At 36.5% G+C, this 20,263-nt stretch overlaps 3 protein-coding genes across 7 annotated transcripts; 2 read left to right on the top strand and 1 right to left on the bottom strand.

Moving 5' to 3' along the window:
• The first annotated feature begins 2,606 nt into the window (after window positions 1-2,606).
• LOC18585750 (putative inactive purple acid phosphatase 27) lies at window positions 2,607-6,404 on the top strand. The gene is made up of 13 exons (XM_018128740.2): window positions 2,607-2,938; window positions 3,025-3,112; window positions 3,294-3,566; window positions 3,941-4,064; window positions 4,152-4,269; window positions 4,412-4,544; window positions 4,870-5,057; window positions 5,151-5,337; window positions 5,438-5,505; window positions 5,597-5,675; window positions 5,762-5,950; window positions 6,041-6,121; window positions 6,210-6,404. The coding sequence occupies exons 1-13, from the start codon at window positions 2,607-2,609 to the stop codon at window positions 6,285-6,287; spliced, it is 1,938 nt and encodes a 645-aa protein (XP_017984229.2). The 3' UTR covers window positions 6,288-6,404.
• Window positions 6,405-6,713: 309 nt separating this feature from the next.
• On the top strand, window positions 6,714-11,935 carry LOC108660441 (putative inactive purple acid phosphatase 27). Its single transcript, XM_018129566.2, has 13 exons — window positions 6,714-7,380; window positions 7,495-7,582; window positions 9,059-9,325; window positions 9,422-9,530; window positions 9,633-9,750; window positions 9,909-10,041; window positions 10,324-10,511; window positions 10,742-10,928; window positions 11,017-11,084; window positions 11,174-11,261; window positions 11,354-11,542; window positions 11,625-11,705; window positions 11,796-11,935. Exons 1-13 carry the CDS (start codon window positions 7,049-7,051, stop codon window positions 11,859-11,861), a joined length of 1,914 nt encoding a protein of 637 aa, XP_017985055.2. The 5' UTR covers window positions 6,714-7,048; the 3' UTR covers window positions 11,862-11,935.
• On the bottom strand, window positions 11,839-18,560 carry MUS81 (Restriction endonuclease, type II-like superfamily protein). 5 transcript variants are annotated; one of them, XM_018129569.2, is made up of 15 exons: window positions 18,214-18,560; window positions 17,961-18,055; window positions 17,778-17,856; window positions 17,602-17,688; window positions 17,378-17,503; window positions 16,999-17,230; window positions 16,645-16,777; window positions 16,446-16,546; window positions 15,860-15,993; window positions 15,702-15,759; window positions 14,648-14,806; window positions 13,737-13,816; window positions 13,219-13,456; window positions 12,705-12,791; window positions 11,839-12,299 (listed from the first exon to the last, which is right to left on the bottom strand). In XM_018129569.2, the coding sequence occupies exons 1-15, from the start codon at window positions 18,405-18,407 to the stop codon at window positions 12,195-12,197; spliced, it is 1,908 nt and encodes a 635-aa protein (XP_017985058.2). In that variant the 5' UTR covers window positions 18,408-18,560; the 3' UTR covers window positions 11,839-12,194. The 5 variants fall into 5 exon arrangements, with proteins under 5 accessions (XP_017985058.2, XP_007008792.3, XP_088658652.1 ...); XM_007008730.3 differs by having other exon boundaries at window positions 17,967-18,055; XM_088802526.1 differs by lacking the exon at window positions 12,705-12,791.
• Window positions 18,561-20,263: the final 1,703 nt, after the last annotated feature.

Here is a 20,263-nt window from a genome sequence, read left to right as displayed (position 1 = left end):
CCCCTGCCCTACCTCCACAATTGATCTCTAGAAGAAATGTAGAGAATGAGTCAGCTATTGCGTCTAACCTTCGTCAGCCGTATACAAGTAGACAGCTCCAGGCATATGTGATTAATTGTTTGCACTTTCAGCACTTAATCTTATATCTATATTCTAGTGTTATCAATATGGTATAAACCCTTCATTTTTGTTTCAGTTTTCAGTAAATTTACTCAAGAAGTTTCTCCAATCTTAATCATTCATGCACAACATAAAGGGTTGTAATATTAGGTAATCATCAAAAGTTTCAAACCAAGTGAAGATAAGCTCATAGATTTGGACTTAATGAAGAGGTTTGGTAGACATGAACACAAAACTTCAAAGGAGGTTTATATTAATTTTCAAGGTGTGGTGTGTGGTTCACCTTTAATGGCACCAACCCTTTTCCCTGGATTGCTTGATCAACAGGCATTAACAAGATATTTCTATTCACTTCTTCTCTCAGATATTCCCTCGTCTATTTTGGGTTTTGTTTTATGTTCTTGTGGGAGTGGGAGAGAGGAGTGGTTAGGATCAAAACAAAGCACATCAAATCCAAAGTTGAAAAACATGGAAACGATGGGTGTTTCCAAGGGTTTATCTGTTGAAATTGAAAAATGCTTATGTTCCTTACCTTGTATCTTAATTCGAAAGAAAAGAAAGAACAAATGGTCAATTCGGGCATGAAAGGTATCTCCTCCTTGTCTTAGAAGGCTAATCGATCTTTACAACGTTTGAGAGTGGGGATGCTTTCAAGAGTTTGACGTTTTTGTAATCTTGCAGCCAAAGCATCCTTTCAACGGTGCTTTCTTCGTTTAAGTTAACCAAAGATCCCTCTAGAATTCAGCTCAACAGAGCTTATTTTATTGGATGGAGGGGTGAAAACAAAAATAGCGAGGACCCACGAGAGACTTAACCAGGGAGCTTGGTTGCTTCTTCTAATATAGCGTAAATTTTGCATGCATCGACATGAGAAGTCTTGACAAAGAGAAAAAGGGAATGTGAAGGAGACAAGCACCCATAATAATAAAAAATGATTCTAATGTTTTATTAATCATAGCATGTGTGGGGCTAAGTCACGGGGCTTGGAATTGTCGAAAAACAAGACAAGTTTGTTTTTTGTCTCCAACTCTAAGTTCCGAGATGCATTAGTCTTCAATGTTGGTGGTTTGGAATCGATAATAACTTGGCTAAAGAGAGAGAAACGAGGCGGATATGCTTTGCTGCTTGCATGTCTTCTCCTTATACATAAATCATATGTTACATCTAGATTTATTGATTAAGTTTTTATCAATTGAACTAATCGGATTAGTTGTTCAATCGATGAGGAAGTTAATTTTCAATTCATCCTATTAGTTCGATTGAATATGTGAACATACTTGATTCAATACTTAAAATATTGATTAGAAATAAAGATTACAACTAAACAGCATGTTTGGTAGGAGGACTAGTTATTAAGACATAAATGACCCAACCCAAAGGGAGCTGTTAAAGGCCAATGGAGTCCATCTAATCCCAACTCAAATGAGCTTGTAAGGCCTATTCGAATCCATTCATGCCCAACTACAGTGGGATTGTGCATGAAATTGTAGGACAAACGGAAGCGCATTAAAAGCCCAAAGTTACTGTAGTCTGGCTTAAACAAAATGAGCTTGAATGACCCAACCCAAGTGGAATTGTTAGGGCCCATTCTAGTCCTAACTAAAATAGGCTTGCAAGGTCTAAGAAAGGCCTAATTAGGGCCTAGAGGATTCAGGCAGCCCATTAAGGAAAATCCAAGCACATCTAAAGTGGGCTTGTACGGCCCATTAAGCATAAAATCTAATCAAATGGGTTGCACCCTTCTTTTAGGTACATCATGAAACCTAACTATTTATAACCATTAACTTCTTTTAACAGGTACATTCGCTGAACAGATGTCCAATATTTTATTAAGTATTGATGAGGAGATGATTTAACAGCACCTTTCCGATGTCTCCTAGGTATAAATAGTTGTAATGATGCTTGTTTCATTTGTTTTTCGGGCGCAAACGAGTCATTACAACTGCTTGTGGACGAAATAGAAGTGCATGGACAGCAGTTTTGGACAAACCAAGTGGCTGACAATGCACGCAGAGGACATCCAATGGATCCCTTATGGTTCATCATTGCTGTCAAAAAGTGCTAAAAATGCAGTCAGATATGTATATATAAAAACGTTAAGAGCTATGAGTTGAAAATCTAGAAGAAAAGGATTGCAGGGGATCAATGAAACCAGTCAACTTGTTTATCTATATAAGAAGAACAAGGCAAGGGGACAACAAGAGTGATCGCTAATTGTAGCCTCTTTAGTATCAATGTAACGATGTTCTGTCAAGAAACCAAATTGTCCAACATAGATCTCGCCTATACATATTCCAACAACGGTTCACTTTCATTTCATACCTTAACATGTGCCAAAAGACCTGTTAAGTACTTCTATTGATTTTGCCATCCGAATCTCTAATCCTCGAAATGATAGAAGAAAACTGAGAAAAACAAGGAGGCAAGACTCAACGACCCTTTTAATCTGCCTGCCTCAGCATCACAATTTCCATCACTTTCTTCCAATGGAAGAACCTGTAACTTATCGTGTATTCAACAAATTCTCCTTCCTTCTACTGATTTCTTTCCTTGCTTTTCCCTCTTCGTCTTCATTCAAGTTGCACCCTTTGGTCGCCAACTCAACTTTTCTTCACCGCAACTACACGGCAGTATCTGATTTTCGTGTGCTCAATAGAAGAACTTTGATTGAATGTCCTGATCCGAACCCTTATCTCCAAATCAATGTTACCAGCGATGCCGACCTCTCTGATGATGAGTTTGTCACTGTGAATGTTAGCGGAGTTATGGTTCCTTCTGAGGGTGATTGGGTTGCCATGATCTCACCTTCCTATTCTAAGTAAGATCTTCATACTGTTTAACAATCATATTTTTCTTCATGTCAATAACTTTGCATCGTTACTTGGTTTTGCCTTATATATGCAGTGTCACTACTTGTCTTGAAAGTGAGGCTTACTATATACAGACTGGTGACACAAGTACTCTTCCTCTCCTCTGCCATTATCCTGTTAAGGTAATTTGGCATTCATTTTTCGACAAATTATCCCAGTTGTGTGTAGCTTTCAACGTATACTCATCAATCTTTTGATGTTAGTTACTCATTTTCCTTTCTTCTCATTGTCATAGGTATATATATTATTACTATATTGGGAGCATAGGAAAAAGTTCTAATATCCAGTAATCGAATTGCGCAGGCAAAGTATGTGAGCAGTGACCCGGACTATCTAAGTTGCAAGAAGCAAGAATGCCAGAAATATGGCAATGACGGAAAATGTGAGATCACAACTTGCAGTGGCTCCATAACTTTTCATGTTGTTAACATCAGAACTGACATCGAATTCGTGTTCTTTACTGGAGGATTCGGAACACCTTGCATTTTGACTAGGACTGACGTCCCTCTGAAATTTTCTAATCCGAATTCACCATTGTATGGACATCTCTCAAGCATGGATTCCACTGGCACATCGGTATGCAAAGGGCCAATAAGTTTATTAGACTATTTGTGCACTTTATGATGGACACATAAATCTTATAGTCGAAGATGCTTACAGATTTTTATACAAAAAAGTATCAGTCTCTTACTTGATGGAGAACGAATTGACCTCATGAAATACTACATGCCTTGTACCTTACAAGATGCAGAAAATACTTTTTGTAGACAGTTTGTTATATAGTGAGCCAGATGAACTTGCAAGAAGTGTCATTTGAACCTACCAATTAAAATTTAAAGGCTATTAGGACGTGATCATGAGCAATTTGGAGCTCGTTAAGGTTGAATTCGATTTTGTCATTATTTCTGCTTAGAATTCTGAGTGGTATTTTCTCTTCACTGGAGCTGCAGATGAGATTAACATGGGTTAGCGGGGATAAGGAACCTCAACAAGTTAAGTATGGAGATGGGAAATCACAGACATCAGACGTTACAACATTTTCAGCAGACGATATGTGCAGTGAGTTCCGGATTGGTACTCTCTTCATGAGAGCGTCAATTGTTTAAACCATATTTGACATTTTTTCACTTAAATTTATGGTGTTGATTTTGAAATGGATAGGTTCTGTTGTCGTGCCAAGTCCAGCCAAGGATTTTGGATGGCATGACCCTGGTTACATTCACACAGCCGTGATGACAGGACTGCAGCCTTCAAGCACATGCAACTACAAATATGGCAGGTATAGCAGGAACTTGATCTAAAGCTACTTAAATTAATAAATTCTCTCAATTTTTTTTTCTTGTCATCGAAAGCTGATAATGGTCTTTGCTGTTGCTCTGCCCTATATTCACGAAAGAAATGTACAATATTCTGTGATTCAGTGATTCAGTTGGATGGAGTGACCAAATTCAATTCCGGACACCACCAGCAGGAGGATCAGATGAACTTAAATTTCTTGTATTTGGTGATATGGGAAAGGCTCCACTTGATGATTCTGCTGAGCACTACATTCAGGTAGAGTCGTAGAGATGCAAGTTTGCAGTGCAATGTGATTACTGCTACTGAAAACTGATTCTGGTCATTGGTCAATAATAGTAAGGGAGGGATCTAAAACTTTCCGGTACTAGCAATTCAGAACCAAAATCCTGAAAATCACGTCCGGGCTATTGGATTACACTAATTGCCGTGTGCCCATTTTGGAAGTTCAATTCAATTTCACAGAATTAATTTCATTCTCATGTTTAGCAAAAATAATAGTAAGAAGAAGCAGATTGCATGCTATATATTTTAAGGCATTACTATGCTAACAATGATGCTTATGTTTTTGTGGCACATTCAGCCAGGATCTATTTCAGTTATAAAAGGAATGATTGAAGAAGTGGAAAATGGCAATGTCGACTCCATTTTTCACATTGGAGACATAAGCTATGCAACTGGCTTCTTAGTTGAATGGGAGTTCTTCCTTCACCTTATAACTCCTCTGGCTTCTCAAGTTACTTACATGACAGCAATTGGAAATCATGAGAGGTAATTAACTTCCATGTCTTGTCTCTGGTATTGTCTGAAATCAGGAGAAATGGAATAGGCATTAATTAACCAATGTACTCTCACAATTTTCAGGGATTATGCAGACTCAGGTTCATGGTATCCAGGTCCAGACTCGGGAGGGGAATGTGGAGTTGCTTATGAGACCTATTTCCCAATGCCAACCCCAGCAAAAGATAAGCCATGGTACTCCATAGAACAAGGCAGTGTTCACTTCACAGTCATTTCAACAGAACATGACTGGACAGAACAGTCTGAACAGGTGAAACACAACTTACCCTTCCAACACAGTATTTCTCCAATCTGATCTCGTGTTGATTTTTGCAACTAATTTATGAACCTGACCATTCGAAATTTTACAGTACGAATGGATGAAGAACGATATGGCTTCAGTTGATCGATCAAAAACACCTTGGTTAATCTTTACTGGGTAAGTTAAATGGCTGTAAAATGCATCCAATGCCTTGAATTAGTAAGGATCAGAGACTCACAGTAATCCTTTAATTGTTTCCAACATTCAGGCACAGGCCAATGTATAGCTCTCTAGGAGCTGATGATAAATTTCTTAAAATCGTAGAACCCCTTCTGCTGGATAACAAGGTAAAATCTTTTGGCTTCATGATTCATTCAAATTGGTTCAACTTCCTATTTTTGCTGACAATTATGATAATGGGAAAATGAACTAGGTTGATCTGGCCCTTTTCGGCCATGTGCATAATTATGAGAGAACATGTTCGGTTTGTAATTCTGAGTGTCTGGCGATGCCAACGAAAGATAAAAATGGGATAGACACATACGATAACAGCAACTACACTGCACCTGTGCAAGCTGTTGTTGGAATGGCTGGCTTCAGTCTTGACAAATTCCCAGATGATGTAAGTTTACCTGTTGAATCAATAGTATTTATATCTCACTGTCAGATAATTTAGTCACAGAAAATTTTTCTGTTCATCGGGCATGGACAGGCTGCTTGTTGGAGCTTGTCGAGAGTTTCTGAATTTGGCTATGTCAGAGCACATGCAACAAAGGATGAGCTGAAATTAGAGGTTGGTAATATAAACACAGTTTAAGACTCCATTGTTGGAGAAATTTTATGTTTATAAATCTCATGCATTTCCTTCATTCTTTTTGTAGTTTGTGAATTCGGATACCAAAGATATTGAGGACAGCTTCCGCATCACCAAAAATCAAAGTGGCCTGAGAGCGAGATGATTGAAAGCTGGATAGAATTCTAGCAGCGCTCTCTATAAAAAAAAGTCAAAGGGTCTATCTTGTTTGCAATTATTGAAATTTTATCCTTTATCTCGACAATATCGAATGAAATAATACACGAAAAACAAGCGACTTAAAATATATATATATATATTATTCAAATCATAATTATAAAATTATATAAAATTCACTAAAATATTTGATAAAATCCACATTTATATGTATGAACTTTTAAGTAATCTATTGTTCTAAATGGATTATTGTACTACTGTGCATAGCCTCTTGGGTAATCTTTTTTGTTTTTTAATATCTTTTTATCATGCTTTTGAAAATTAAAAAAAAATATTAAGATTTTAGGGAATTAATGGAAACAATATAAAATTAAAAGAAATGATAATAGTGAAGGAAAATCCTAGTAATGGGGACAAAAATGTTTGTTTGATAACAACCTCATGGTGTCCACATAACATTACTGTTCCATCAAGGAACCAAAATGGCCCCCGTTGGAATTCGCCTATGCAGCCGGGCAACCCTTAAATATTCCCAACATGCAAGAATCCACTTTCAGTTTAAACCTCAAATCTGTCAGAAGAAAGACATTTGAACTTCCATCTATCTCACCATGTCCGAAATCCTGATGATCTCCGTAATGCCAGATACAAAGCAAGAAAAATAAAGATATATAGATAACAAGAAGATCACCCCAAGAATCATAACCCTTTTCGCTTGTATAGTCACAAGTTCATTCTCTTCCACCTTCAATGGAAGAGCCCTTCAGTTCTTGTCTTTTCAAATTGTTCTTTCCACTCGTCCTTTTCTTCTTCAGCTTTCTTTGTTTATCTTCTTCTTTCCAGGTGCATCCCTCGGTTGCCACCTCAACCTTCATACATCGAAATTACACCGCAGTATCAGACTTCCGTGTGCTCAACAGAAGAACTTTATCTCAATGTCTTAATCCGAACCCTTTCCTCCAAATTCATGTCAGTAAGAATTCTAACCTCTCCAATGAAGAGTTTGTCACCGTGACTGTTAGCGGAGTTTTGCTTCCTTCACCGGAAGACTGGATCGCCATGATCTCACCTTCTCATTCTAAGTAAGATTTTACAGTTTCTTTTCCCCGCTCTTTTTCTGTTAGTTTGATCAGAATGATAAGTTCCCGTCATGTCAAATTTATGCTTCTTTACTTCGTTTTGCCTTGTACATGCAGTGTCGGAGCTTGTCTTCAGAGTGAAGCTTTTTATTTACAGACGGGCGATATTAGTAAACTTCCTCTTCTCTGCCATTATCCTGTTAAGGTAACCATTGCTCAAGCACAAAATAGAAAAAGCAAATCACAGTTTCCAGGCATTCATGTGATGGTCTGCATTTAGTTACACGGAACTGTCTAAAATTAAAGTAAATGAAAACATTTAACTAAAGAGTTGAACTGGCAAACCTGATAAAAATGTGAGTCACCTGTCTTGTTGGATGTGTGCATTGAATAAGCATTCCATTTTCCGGTTCCCTGTCTGGCAAGAATACCCAAAAGTCACTGCTGTTTACAGCTGTGATTACTCTCCTCTACCTACAGTATTCAATCAAAATTCTAGCAGTGTCCCCCTCTAGCTAACGGCTGAAGCCTCTCATATAATTAATTACTCACTATCATTTCTCCATACTCACCAAACTAGTCCCATTTTCTACCTTTTGAATGCTTGTTCCCCTTTTTACCAATGTAAACTATCGAAATGACAATTTTCATCCTTGACCATTCTAAGGAATACAACCCAAAATTGGAATCTAAGATTTAAGTCTATGTATATAACCAGCCAACAATTATTGTTTTCCTTGGATATTCATTGAAGTTTTGTTTATCCAAAATGATACATCTGGTTTTGCTAACCACTTGAAGGCACCATTGCTTGTAGCGGGAGGCATTCCCAATTATTGAATGGAGAATAATTGTAGGAAGTCTTTCATCATTCTAGGCCTTTATTTGGTAACATGAAGATGTATTGTTACTTTGTATTTAAATGTGAGACGCCATTCATGTGTCATAATAACTAACGGATAGAGTCTCTATTTTTTTCTTCTCTTTTGTGAGAGGTAGGACAAGAGCCAGCTAGAATTAGGCAGCTCATGTGACATCACATTGATAACGTGAGTTATGGTCTACCTTCCAATTTAATCATCAATCTTTGGATCACTTGACTAAAATCATCAAATTCTAATCTCGAAATCTCTATTTTAAAATTGAGACACAAATATGGATCATATAACTATTATTTTTATGTTTACGTATTTTTAAAGAAGAACATGTCTAGATATATTATCATGTGAAAAATCTATGTATTTACAATTAGATTGAAAATGGAATATATCACCATCTAAATTTGATCAAATAGTTTTTATCGTTACAAAAGAATCGAGATTAAATGCCGATAACACATTCTCCTCTCCTTGTCATCCATTACAATTAGCTATATATTTGGCCTAAACTCAAATATATAGGATCGGTAATTAATTCATTAGTTGGAAGATTAAAGTGAAATTATTTGGATTGACATTTTTTCACAAGTTAATCTTTAGAAGAGAAGTGCAAATTCTATTCGAACAAAGAATATGTATCAATCACTAAATCAAATACCAGTTCCTATTACTTCGAAAGATGAAGACAGATAATTATTTGCAGCCTTGTCTTCATTTGGTTCCTCATGGAATTCTACTGACCAGCTATTTTCTCATAGGTAAACTTCGAAAAATAATCCTAACATATCCATTGAATTGTGCAGGCAAAATTTGTTAGCAGTGATCCAGATTATCTAAGTTGTAAGAAGAAAGAATGCATGAAACATAGCAAAGGCAAATGCAAGGTCACAACTTGCAGTGGCTCCGTAGCATTTCATGTCATTAACATAAGAACTGACATCGAATTTGTGTTCTTCACCGGTGGATTCCATAAGCCTTGCGTTTTGAAGAGGACTATCCCCCTGAAGTTTTCAAATCCGAATGCACCATTGTATGGACATCTCTCAAGCATAGATTCCACTGGAACATCGGTAAGCTGACAAAACAAAATTGTAACTAAGCAATTAAATCTCGGATCCAGCAGACTTTGACTTCGGCTTGCCATTTTGTTGTCACTGGATCTGCAGATGAGATTAACATGGATCAGTGGGGATAAGGAACCTCAACAAGTGAAGTATGGAAATGGAAAATCACAGACATCCCAGGTTGCGACCTTTTCGCAGGATGATATGTGCAGTGAGTTCCGAATTTGTAACTGTTCAAGCATATCATGTTGTGACAATGTTACAAACATTTTCTTTCACTTACATTTGAGCTTTTGGTTGTGAAACTGGATAGGTTCTATTTTGATACCAAGTCCTGCCAAGGATTTCGGGTGGCATGATCCTGGTTACATTCACACGGCGGTGATGACAGGACTTCAGCCTTCCAGCACCTCCTACTACAAATATGGAAGGTATGGCGGGAACATGATCTTATGATACTGAATATTCTTGTTACAAGCTCTGCTAATGGTCGTGGTGGCATAGCTATTATTTTGCTTCTATGTTCCATGAAAGACATGTATCCCATTGCTAATTTGGAGAACAAAATGTCTTGAATTATGTGATCTAGTGATGCGGTTGGATGGAGTGATAGAATTGAATTCCGGACTCCACCAGCTGGAGGGTCAGATGAACTTAAATTTCTTGTGTATGGTGATATGGGAAAGGCTCCTCTTGATGCTTCTGCTGAGCACTTCATACAGGTAAGGGAGAATTCAACGTGAACGTGGATAAATAGGACAGTTCTAAATCTTTCCTAAACTTAACCATGATAGCATAACAATTTCTGAAAAACTAGCTTGTTCAATCCTTGTCTATTTCCAACATTTCAGTTGAATGTCAAGTAATATCACTGGTTTGTGCTCTGAACAAAATCCATTGGCACATGCCTATAAATTTGAATGGTACAAAACATATGTGCCATCATTATATATATATATATATATATGGAGTGATTGAGGTTTACTTAATTGTGGCACATATAGCCAGGATCTCTCTCAGTGGTAAAAGCGATGGTTGAAGAATTGAAAAATGGCAACGTAGACTCCATTTTTCACATTGGGGACATAAGCTATGCAACTGGCTTCCTAGTTGAATGGGAGTTCTTCCTTCACCTTCTAAGCCCTTTGGCTTCCAAGGTTTCTTACATGACAGCAATTGGAAATCATGAGAGGTAAGTTTCCTGCCTACTAGCTGTGTCTAAAAGATTGCATACTCAATATTGCAGATAAGCACCCGAACAAATGATCAAGTTATCCACTAATTGATTAAAATCAGAACCAAAATATCTACACAGGCTGAGATGCTTGCAACAATATATAAGAAAAGGAATATTATCTCAGATCAAGATGAATGGAAATAACTGCTACTATGCATCATAACAGTTTTCCTCCAACCTTTCAGGGACTATGCAGATTCAGGGTCATATTACCCAGGTCCTGACTCTGGAGGAGAATGTGGAGTTGCTTATGAGACCTATTTCCCAATGCCAACTGCAGCAAAGGATAAGCCATGGTATGCCGTAGAACAAGGTAGTGTTCACTTCACTGTCATTTCGACAGAACACGACTGGACAGAAAATTCTGAACAGGTAAAAAAGTTTTAGCCTACCTTTTCCTCAGTGTGAAGTTTTGGTATTACACTGATTTATTGAATTGATATTTCAAAACTTTCTAAAGTACAATTGGATGAAGAAGGACATGGCTTCAGTTGATCGATCAAAAACACCTTGGTTGATTTTCGCAGGGTAAGTTAAAGGATGTAAATATTTCCACAAAATGCCTTCCTCCATAATTGGCAAAGACTGTTATCAACTGCAATGATTGCAAAATGCAGGCACAGGCCAATGTATAGTAGTTCTCTTGTCAAAAGCACCGATGATAAATTTCGAGATGTTGTAGAACCAGTCCTGCTAGCTAACAAAGTAAAAGCCCCTTCTAGCTTCATTACTTGACAATTAATTTGGTATTCTTTTTTTTTCTCTTATATAAGTGATGTTTTGCTACCATGAACCAGGTTGATCTGGCTCTTTTCGGCCATGTTCATAATTATGAGAGAACATGCTCCATTTATAAGTCCCAATGCCTGGCGATGCCAAGGAAAGATGAAAATGGGATAGACACGTATGATAATAGTAACTACAAAGCACCTGTACAAGCTGTAGTTGGAATGGCTGGCTTCAGTCTGGACAAATTCTCACTCTTTGTAAGTCTAAACAGACATCTTCTGTCAAAATTTAATGGAATTTTATTCACAGTTAAATTATCTGCTTATCCTTCATGAACAGGTAACAGGTTGGAGTTTATCAAGGATTTCTGAATTTGGCTATGTTAGAGCACATGCAACAAAGGATGAGCTAATGGTAGAGGTTGGCATCTGGGTATATTCTGATAAACATATAGAAAGATTATCAGACAAATTTATGCTAATTCAGGCATTTCTTCACCTCCTTTTGCAGTTTGTGAATTCAAATACAAGAAAGGTCCAGGACAGCTTCCGCATCACCAAAAAGCAAAATAGTTAGAAAATTAGATAACATGAATTAGCTGGGAATTTCTGGTTCAAGTTTAAACTAATATCGCTGTCTTTCCATCTGCTAGCTCTCATCTTTTCTACCGGGAAATAGTGCAAACCCCTTTGTCTATAAGAACTGAAAATCAGTTCATTTAGTCACCTTCATGCATGGTAATTAGCACCCCCTTACCAACAATGCTACAGAGCTATGGATGTTTACAAAGTTCTTATGCATTTGAGCTATTTTTTTATGTTATTTACATTGAACTTCAAAAAAACAACATTCACAGAAAGCTTTAGTGGTGGACAACTCTTGTTTAGATTACAAGAGATCTGTCTTTTGTCAATCAGCCCAAACAAACCGAAAAATGTTCTTACTAGCAGCTGAGGTCACCACATTGTTACTCTGCTTCCTAAGCATCTCCTCTTGTGCGCATACATCACCCTCCTTTCCAAAGACAAATAATGGACCAAAGTCAGTGAAACTGAAAGATAAACATAAATGAAAGATGCCCCAGAGATAATAACTTTAAGAGGCTAGAACAAAAAGTGCTTCATGGTAGCAGTATAGGCCATGGCATTGTGGACTTCCATACAAAACCTTTTTTCTTCTTAATACAACTTGAAGAGAATGATTAGCAATTAGGACAACTTGTCACCTATTTGGATTTTCTACTTTTTACAAGAGTAAATGATTAATTAACATCTATGACCCACCAAAACCTTTCTCTTAATTCTCATTTCTAAACCACTAACTAGAGGACTCTTATGTAGTTGGATGACTAGGTTGTGATCAACCATTGATTTTCTCATGCAAAGTTCCTAGCTCCAACCTAAGGAAAAAGGAACTCACAAGGAGAGAGTAAGCATGGGCAAGAGATACTAGTGTTGGGTACAAATCCACAACAGCTATGGCGACCTCCTCTGTCACCTGTGGTACCTACAATTATATGATTCCAAATGTTAACAACAAGGTCAGTCACTTAAAAAAAAACTGCCAATCTTTATACTTAAAAGGGTATTTGAGTATATACATCAACATAATTATTGTGCCTACATATGAACCCAAGCACACAGACCGATAAAACAAAGCCTTTAATGTTGATACCCCTCAACAGAGACAGAATAGAATATTAAAGGATAAGAACACATCCCCAAGCAGATTATCAAAATCTATTGCTAATAAATATAACCATCTTTAGAGAAGATGATGCTAGTTCCAGTACATGATATAGGCACAGAGGTATGGTGGGTTAGGATTGATGAGCCACTATTAATGAAAGTTCAAATAGATGAGCTTACTGTATTATTACTAAACAAATTATTACTAAACAAATAACCTTTTCCTAATGAAATAATAGATGTACCTGCATAAGCTGAATGGCAAATACATCACTGACTGTCATTTTATCCAGCTCTTGGCACCTTAGGATAAATTCATCAAATGAAGGACAGACCCCAGTGCATCTAGACTGGTCCTCAGGCAGATGCAGTTTGTAATATTGAGTTATTGCTCGAGTGAGATAAGCATACTTCCTCAAAGTATCGTGTAAACCACTTGTTCTCTGAACATCAAACCCCTCCAGAATCTCTGTTGTGAAGCACCTGCATAAGGTAAGAATAGAGTCAGAAAGAGAGCGAGAGAGTTGAGATTTCCTTCACTATTCTAGAAGATCAGTTTCATCATTGATTTTAGATGTAGGATTAAGTAACAATCCTGAACCTTAAAGATAACAATTAATAAAGATGAAAAAAGAAACTGCAAGGAATAAAAGTGTTAATGTACAACAACAAATTATACAAATTGCTCCTTTGTGAAGAAAAAAAGATATACAACCTGGTAGAAAGAAAGGTGAGCCTAAAAGTATATCCAAAAAATTCTTACGCAGTTTTGATGCTTTCAGCAGCTTCTGAAGAATTTGGGTCACCTTCCACAAGATATATCAGCTTCTTAAGTCCAGATCTCTTGCAAAATGAAATCCCATGATGGCATGATATGGATTAGACCTAAGTTGAAAAGTAAGCATAAACAAAAATTTACATTTGAAATTGAAACACAAAGCACATATCTAGTCTAGACAAGAAAAAGTGAAACTGGATCAATAAATTCTGTATGTTTGTTGCGAATATTATTAGCACAAACACCCATAATATTTAAAATTCTCCTTGTTGAAATGGTGGAAAGAAATTTTGATGAATCAGAAATCAATTAAACTCCCCAATTTCTATTCACATCTCTAATTTCTTCAATTTAGCCCATAAAAGTTAGTGTAACTAGCATCCCGTTAAAAAATTTAAAAGTTTAAATATTTGGATGAGAAGACAGTGTTGACGACATGCTTCAAGTTGCTCAAACAACAACATGACAAGAAATTTGCTTAAAAATAAAAATGCTACATAAGAGCTGCCATAAGGAAGAAACTGAAGATAAATTCCTACCAAAAAAACCAACATATATTAATGGCTAGTGTCAAACAATTTATCAGAAACCTTATAGTCTACACAGGAAAAGAACAAGGAAAAAGAAAAATAAGGATCTCCAAAGGCTAAAGACTTTTGGTAAATTTAGGTTTATGAACATTCTAGTGATATTGATAATGCATCTTAAGGCCATATATAACAAACTTGAAATCAAGCTAGGTCAATTAAAATCTGCAGACGCCTTCAAAATTTTTGAGTAACTTCAAATAAGCAATTTAACAACAGAATACTCTGTAATTGGTACAACTCAAGGAACAAGCATCACCATTAGTTATGAAACCAAAATCATGAATTATTGAATTTGAGAGTCAATACCAGAAGCCTTAGTTTCTGATCCCTGTAGCGATTATCCCGTATTGAAAAGCGTAAATCATCAACTTTCTTCCTCTCAACAATAAAGTCTAGAACATATTCTTTGAAAAGATGTTTATGTCGAGCTATCCAGATTCCATCTCCAATAGGCAACCGTCTAACCTGAGAACAGTGTATAAATAATTGTATTTAATATGTCTTGTAATAAAACTAGTAAAGAAACAAGAATTCATCTGTCAACTGCAAGAGACAGTTTACTGCAAACACTAGTAGATACTCAGGCTTGATCAAAAGGAGGCGTCATAACTAACCACAGCAAAAAATTACATACAAACATCAGACCAGAACTAATATATGTAGTTCTTGCCTTTACCCAGATCCCTGTGTTGAACAGCTATGTCTGAAACTCGTGCCTGAGCCTGACGTCATTCTTAAATACACTTACTAAAAGGCACAAAACCATAATTGGAGGTTCATGGCAATTTGGGCTAGATTCAAAAGCCTTTTTCAATACTTTCAGCTTTTGGAATAATTTGACTCTTATGGTGATTCATTTTCTTCTTTCATGTGATACTTTACCTTAAGACACTATAGTCTGTTCAGTAACAGACCTCAATCCAGTGGTGCTTGGGGCCAAATGTGGCTCCAATGCAGCGAGAATGCACCCCCACCACAGTAGGACCTGTTACCGAATGGGGCCTAAGGATGGTTTAGTTTCTGGATCATTACTGCCTTGAGGAGGTACTATGCAACATTCAGTTAATACTTTTTAATACCTTTTCACTACTGCCAAAGTATCAAATATTAACATTCACAAACTTATTAAAAATCTAAAATATGAAGATATGATAAAAACTTGCAGTGAACCACAAATTTTATGTAAAAATTTGGCTGCTAAGAGAAAACAATGGAGTTTAAGCCAATCAAGATGTTAAAATTTAAATCAATACATGATGTAAATAGCATGCAAATAACTGTCAGCTGATTAAGCTAGTCTCTCAATTTATTGAATAATTAAGATGAAAGCAAGGGATATGAAAAAGAATTAAAAGCTCACATTTATTTTTATTTTGAATTCAGAGCAAATCTTCTCTATCATTTTCTTGGAGCGTGTACTGTAAATCGCAAGACATATAAACATTGCTCACTTCCCCAGGAATGGAAACTTGAAAGAGCACATCTAAAAAGAAAAAGCAATGATATGAAGTTACTAACCCTTGACTAGTAAAATGCTCTCGATCATCTAATATTAAGATTACTTCATATACATCCTCAAATCTCTCCCCGAAGCTCAGAGGTGGAATACTTAAAATATTGATATTTGCATCCAGACCTTCTGAACTTGGCCTCTGCACAGACAATTTTAAAACATCAAGCAAGTTACAAAGAGAAGTAGGGAAGAAAGGGTACAAAGTAACTAGAACTATAAATGAACAAGAAAATTTTGAGAACAAGCAATCATTCGCTATTTGTAGCATATTTTTTCATCTTTCTTTTCCTTTAATACTACTTGCTAAGTATAAAGACCCAAAAACACATGCATGTCAACAAAGTCTGAAATGTTCAAATTTGAGCAGGATCTTTTTTAATAGCCTTTTACAGGAAATGATCATCATTAGGCTCTGGCACATCATAAGCCAGAACTACCTATTACATGCATAAGTCTAATCAAAAACATTTTTCTTTTTCCTCTGCCATATTTTCTGTTCTTTTTCTAGGTAAAATTTTTCTATCCCATCATACTATATCTGAGACACAGATGCAAGATAATTGAATTGCCATTCACCAAAAGCAAACATACAGAGGAAGAACAAGCTCTCAAGGTAAACACATTCGGCACATCTCCACCATCATCAGTTAAATCCATCCGAGTACTTTGAAATCCCACACGATCTTCTTGCCCTGAGCATTTATAGATAAGAATCGTGTCCCATAATGTTCAATGATTATATTGATCATCTCTACATGATTTCTCAACAATCAAACAGAAAATAGCTAACCATAGACTTGATCTTCTCGAAGACGACACAAGACTGCAGGCCAAAGAGAAGAAATCTCCTTGTTCTTGGAAGTTTCAGAGACTTCAGCAAAAGCACAATGTACTTGCCCCTCAGAGTACCCCATGCGAGTACACTACAGAAAGTATATCAAAAAGTCAGAACAAAACCTGAACAGAACAAAAGAAGTCAACACTAGAGAGTTCAAGAGTACAAGAAGTGAACATAAATTCCACAGATGAGTGATAATACTGCTTGTGGTTTAGGAGACTCGCACTTGAATCTGAAACTACAATTAACTTTGTAAATCAAATGAAATTTAAATCAAAAGTTACAAACGTTTCAGGTGGCGGATACCTTTTCAAGAGAATCAAGGGGAACATCAATGGATTTTTTCTGCCGAAAAGCAGCTGTTGCATTTGCCTCTTCCCTAACTGAATCAGAATGAACAAATTCCTCAATACATGCATTCTGCATCTCTGGTTGAGAAAACCGTTCCACATTAACCAAATTTTCTAAGGGATCTTCCATTTTAGATTTCATGAGACATTCACGTGCCGCTTCCTTGCCTTCTGGTGTCAGCATGTATCTGCAAAACAGAAGTTAGCATTTCATACAAAAACACCAGAAAACACTAACGAATCATGCAGCCAACCCAATACATTTAAAAACATGTAAAGGGAAAAGGCTCATGCATTATTCAAAAGGAACAACAGAAACCAAATAAAATCCTTACTTTGCTGGACAACTTGATTTCGCAACAAACCCCTTTTTTATCAGTATTGACATGCAGCTCCATCCACTATACCAGTCCCTCGAAGAACTTCCAAATTGGCTAGGTCTTCCTTTCCCTTTGTCTGGCCTATGTATAAATCCAGTTTTTAAACCACCAATCAAGCTCCAAAACTATTAAAATTCATGAGAAGCAAATCCACAATTAAATGTATAGAATCAACTTACGCAATTGGTGCTCGAGAAAGCCCACTTGCTTCAGCTGCATCAATAAGATCCTGCTTATGCATAAATTCATTCCCATCTGCAGTCTCCCTAATGACAAGGCACGTTCACCTGATACTTCAAATCTATATAGAAACAAAGATGAGAGAACGATTTTATGTAAAGAGAAATATAAATACCTGTATAGGGTAATCAACAATGCATATGCCACAGAATTCTTTTGTGGCAAATAACGTCTGTTTCCTTTAGTTTTCTTACCTAAACAAGAAAAAAAGTAAAATTGAACAGGAAGAGAAATGAACAATTCAAGTGGACCAGCACATAAAAAGAATTTAAAAAGAAAAAAAAACCACCAGAATTACATGTACCCTTTGTGGTTACGTCTTCTGGTTCTGAACTTCCTGAACCATTGTCGAAATAGCTACGCATAAGCACCAGAATCCATTTCCCGACACCTCTGTACACAAATATAAACCATATTATTCCAAGAAAAAAGAAAAAGACAAATGAGAAAGAAAAGAGGTCCTTCAACCATACAAATATAAAGAAATAAAAGTAAACAACTTTGCCATAATTCTGCTGATCATATCCATTTGACAGAAGAAAAGAGCGTACTTGATGTCATTGAGATCTTTGAGTGTCTTGATGGGATGCTGAGCCTTGCAAATGTTGTTGTAAGCCTTTGAAAGAGTCATGTCTGTGTTTTCTTTTATCCCTTGGGGCTTCTCCGCTAGTTCTTGCCTCTTCTGCAGCAAGTAATTCGCTAGTCCCTCATTCTCCGGGCACATTACCCGCCTACTTTTCTCCATCACAATTCTGGGTTTTCGTTCAATTGCCAAGACTCGGAGTTTTTAGGGGAAAATGTGAGATTTTTTGTTAGGGTTTTCGAATTGGGGATTGGGGTGAGAGAAAGAGAGAGAGTAAAGGAGTGAGGAGATTTGAAAGTGAGCACAAAATGGCGCCACCTTCTTGGTTTCCATAATTCTCAAATTGCATGTGAAAAGACGAACATGACCCTGTGTAACATAGTAAGACAAAATAGTAATTCACAACCTTTTCTGGTCCCAAATCCAAATGCAGTTCACGACCAATCCACCATTCGTCACTGTCACTGACATGAGTGAGGAGATCTAGTTCGAGAGTACTTCCTTTGCTTTCAGGTCAAAATCTTTGTACATAGGAATTTACAACTTGTGTTGTTGCGTTACTTAAGGGTTTGTCTTCCACTTTACTTTGGTCTTTCTAGTTTATTAGTGAGGTTCGCACCAGTTATGTAACAATGTATGAAAGTGCTGTGCGAACCTAAACTGCATCACACTTTGTCATTACTGTTCGAATTTGAGTTATAAATGTTTATATTATTATTATTATTATTATTATTATTATATTGGGAAATTTTTTCAGGTCAAGAAAATTGAAATAAAAAAAAAAATCTTTGTTCCAAACTTCTTTTGAATCTGTCAAAATGAGCTTTGCTTCTCAGTCCTACTCCAATGTTTTTCATGTCTAGCCAGTTGATTTCTGAACCATCACGCCAAACCCAACAACTACCTTTATATATTCTAGTGAAAACGATTAGACAAGTATTGATTTGAAACCTTTTTTCCATTCTTTCACATTGTTTACTCAGACATTGAAAAGTTGACAGCAGACTAATGTGACTATATGTTGAACATCTGCCATTTTGATCTGGTGATTAAGTAATTAGGATTAGAATATGCAAGTCTTGGTAGTTGGAATCATAAAGAACAAAAAGCACAGAAGAAAAAAAAATTGAAGAAGCTGTTTCCTTGTCTGGCATTGCTGAGACTTGTAATTCACTACATGCTACAGGACCGGTGCAGTTTGTATCGCTTGTAAGTAATGCTTTCATCTCGTTAGTTTTTCAACTGGAAATTTAGTTTACTATTTTACAATCTTTTACTTGGCAATGTTTCCCCAACCTGCCAATGCCAAAGTTGTCTTTAAATACAAAATTAGGTAGAATCTGCCAGCAGACATTTGTTTTGACAGGAAAGCATGTATAATTTATGGTTTTGGGTTTTATCTTTTTATTTTTTTTTCCCCCTCTCCCTGTCCCTGGTAAGATTGAAAGCAAGTTCAGTTAACCAGTTAAAAAATTCCCATATTTCTATTTGATTTTGTGCTTTATTCCTTCTCTAGTAACTTTTCTTTCACTGAAGCAGAATCTTCCATGAAATGTTTGATCTTGGTCTAACTTTTACGTTTTGTTATTATATTCTCAAAAAGGTGAGGAATAGTAGCCGACCAATTCCAGTTTAATAATTAAGATTTCAAACACATGAGTTTGGCATTAGATTGATTAGTCTTTGTTGGGGGTCTTCTGAACAAAAACTGAAAGCTCTATTCTCCTTCCTTTCATCTTCTTTTCAAAGCTGGTGTGTTTCATGTGCGCTAATCATGATGATTAGTCTGCTCAATCGAATTGCAATTTAGCTAAATCTCAAAGAAAGTTAAAAAAGAAAAATCTAGCAGTGTACTTTATGTAAGATTTTGGCATTTGGCTAAAGTCTGAGTTGTCTCAGGTTTTGAAGAGGAATGCCACTTGCTTTGGTTGAATTAGCATTCTCATTATCTTGTCCTGGTCGTCTTCCAGGATCTAATGCATACTGACCATGAGCCAATATGTTGGCAATGAGAAGCT

Source organism: Theobroma cacao, chromosome 10 (assembly GCF_053813885.1).
Source record: "Theobroma cacao isolate CCN51 chromosome 10, ASM5381388v1, whole genome shotgun sequence".
Taxonomy (NCBI): Eukaryota; Viridiplantae; Streptophyta; class Magnoliopsida; order Malvales; family Malvaceae; genus Theobroma; species Theobroma cacao.
Note: the sequence above shows the minus strand (reverse complement) of the source record. Positions and strands in the feature narration are given on the sequence as shown.

Coding starts and splice junctions, on each gene's coding strand:
- LOC18585750 (XM_018128740.2), top strand. CDS start 2,607: ATGGAAGAACCTGTAACTTATCGTGTATTCAACAAATTCTCCTTCCTT. Junction 5,951..6,040: donor TTGACAAATTCCCAGATGAT/GTAAGTTTACCT, acceptor GGGCATGGACAG/GCTGCTTGTTGGAGCTTGTC. Junction 6,122..6,209: donor AGGATGAGCTGAAATTAGAG/GTTGGTAATATA, acceptor TTCTTTTTGTAG/TTTGTGAATTCGGATACCAA.
- LOC108660441 (XM_018129566.2), top strand. CDS start 7,049: ATGGAAGAGCCCTTCAGTTCTTGTCTTTTCAAATTGTTCTTTCCACTC. Junction 7,381..7,494: donor ATCTCACCTTCTCATTCTAA/GTAAGATTTTAC, acceptor TTGTACATGCAG/TGTCGGAGCTTGTCTTCAGA. Junction 11,543..11,624: donor TGGACAAATTCTCACTCTTT/GTAAGTCTAAAC, acceptor CTTCATGAACAG/GTAACAGGTTGGAGTTTATC.
- MUS81 (XM_018129569.2), bottom strand. CDS start 18,407: ATGGAGAAAAGTAGGCGGGTAATGTGCCCGGAGAATGAGGGACTAGCG. Junction 17,504..17,601: donor CTTTCTCGAGCACCAATTGC/GTAAGTTGATTC, acceptor ATTTATACATAG/GCCAGACAAAGGGAAAGGAA. Junction 16,547..16,644: donor TCGAGAAGATCAAGTCTATG/GTTAGCTATTTT, acceptor ATAAATGCTCAG/GGCAAGAAGATCGTGTGGGA.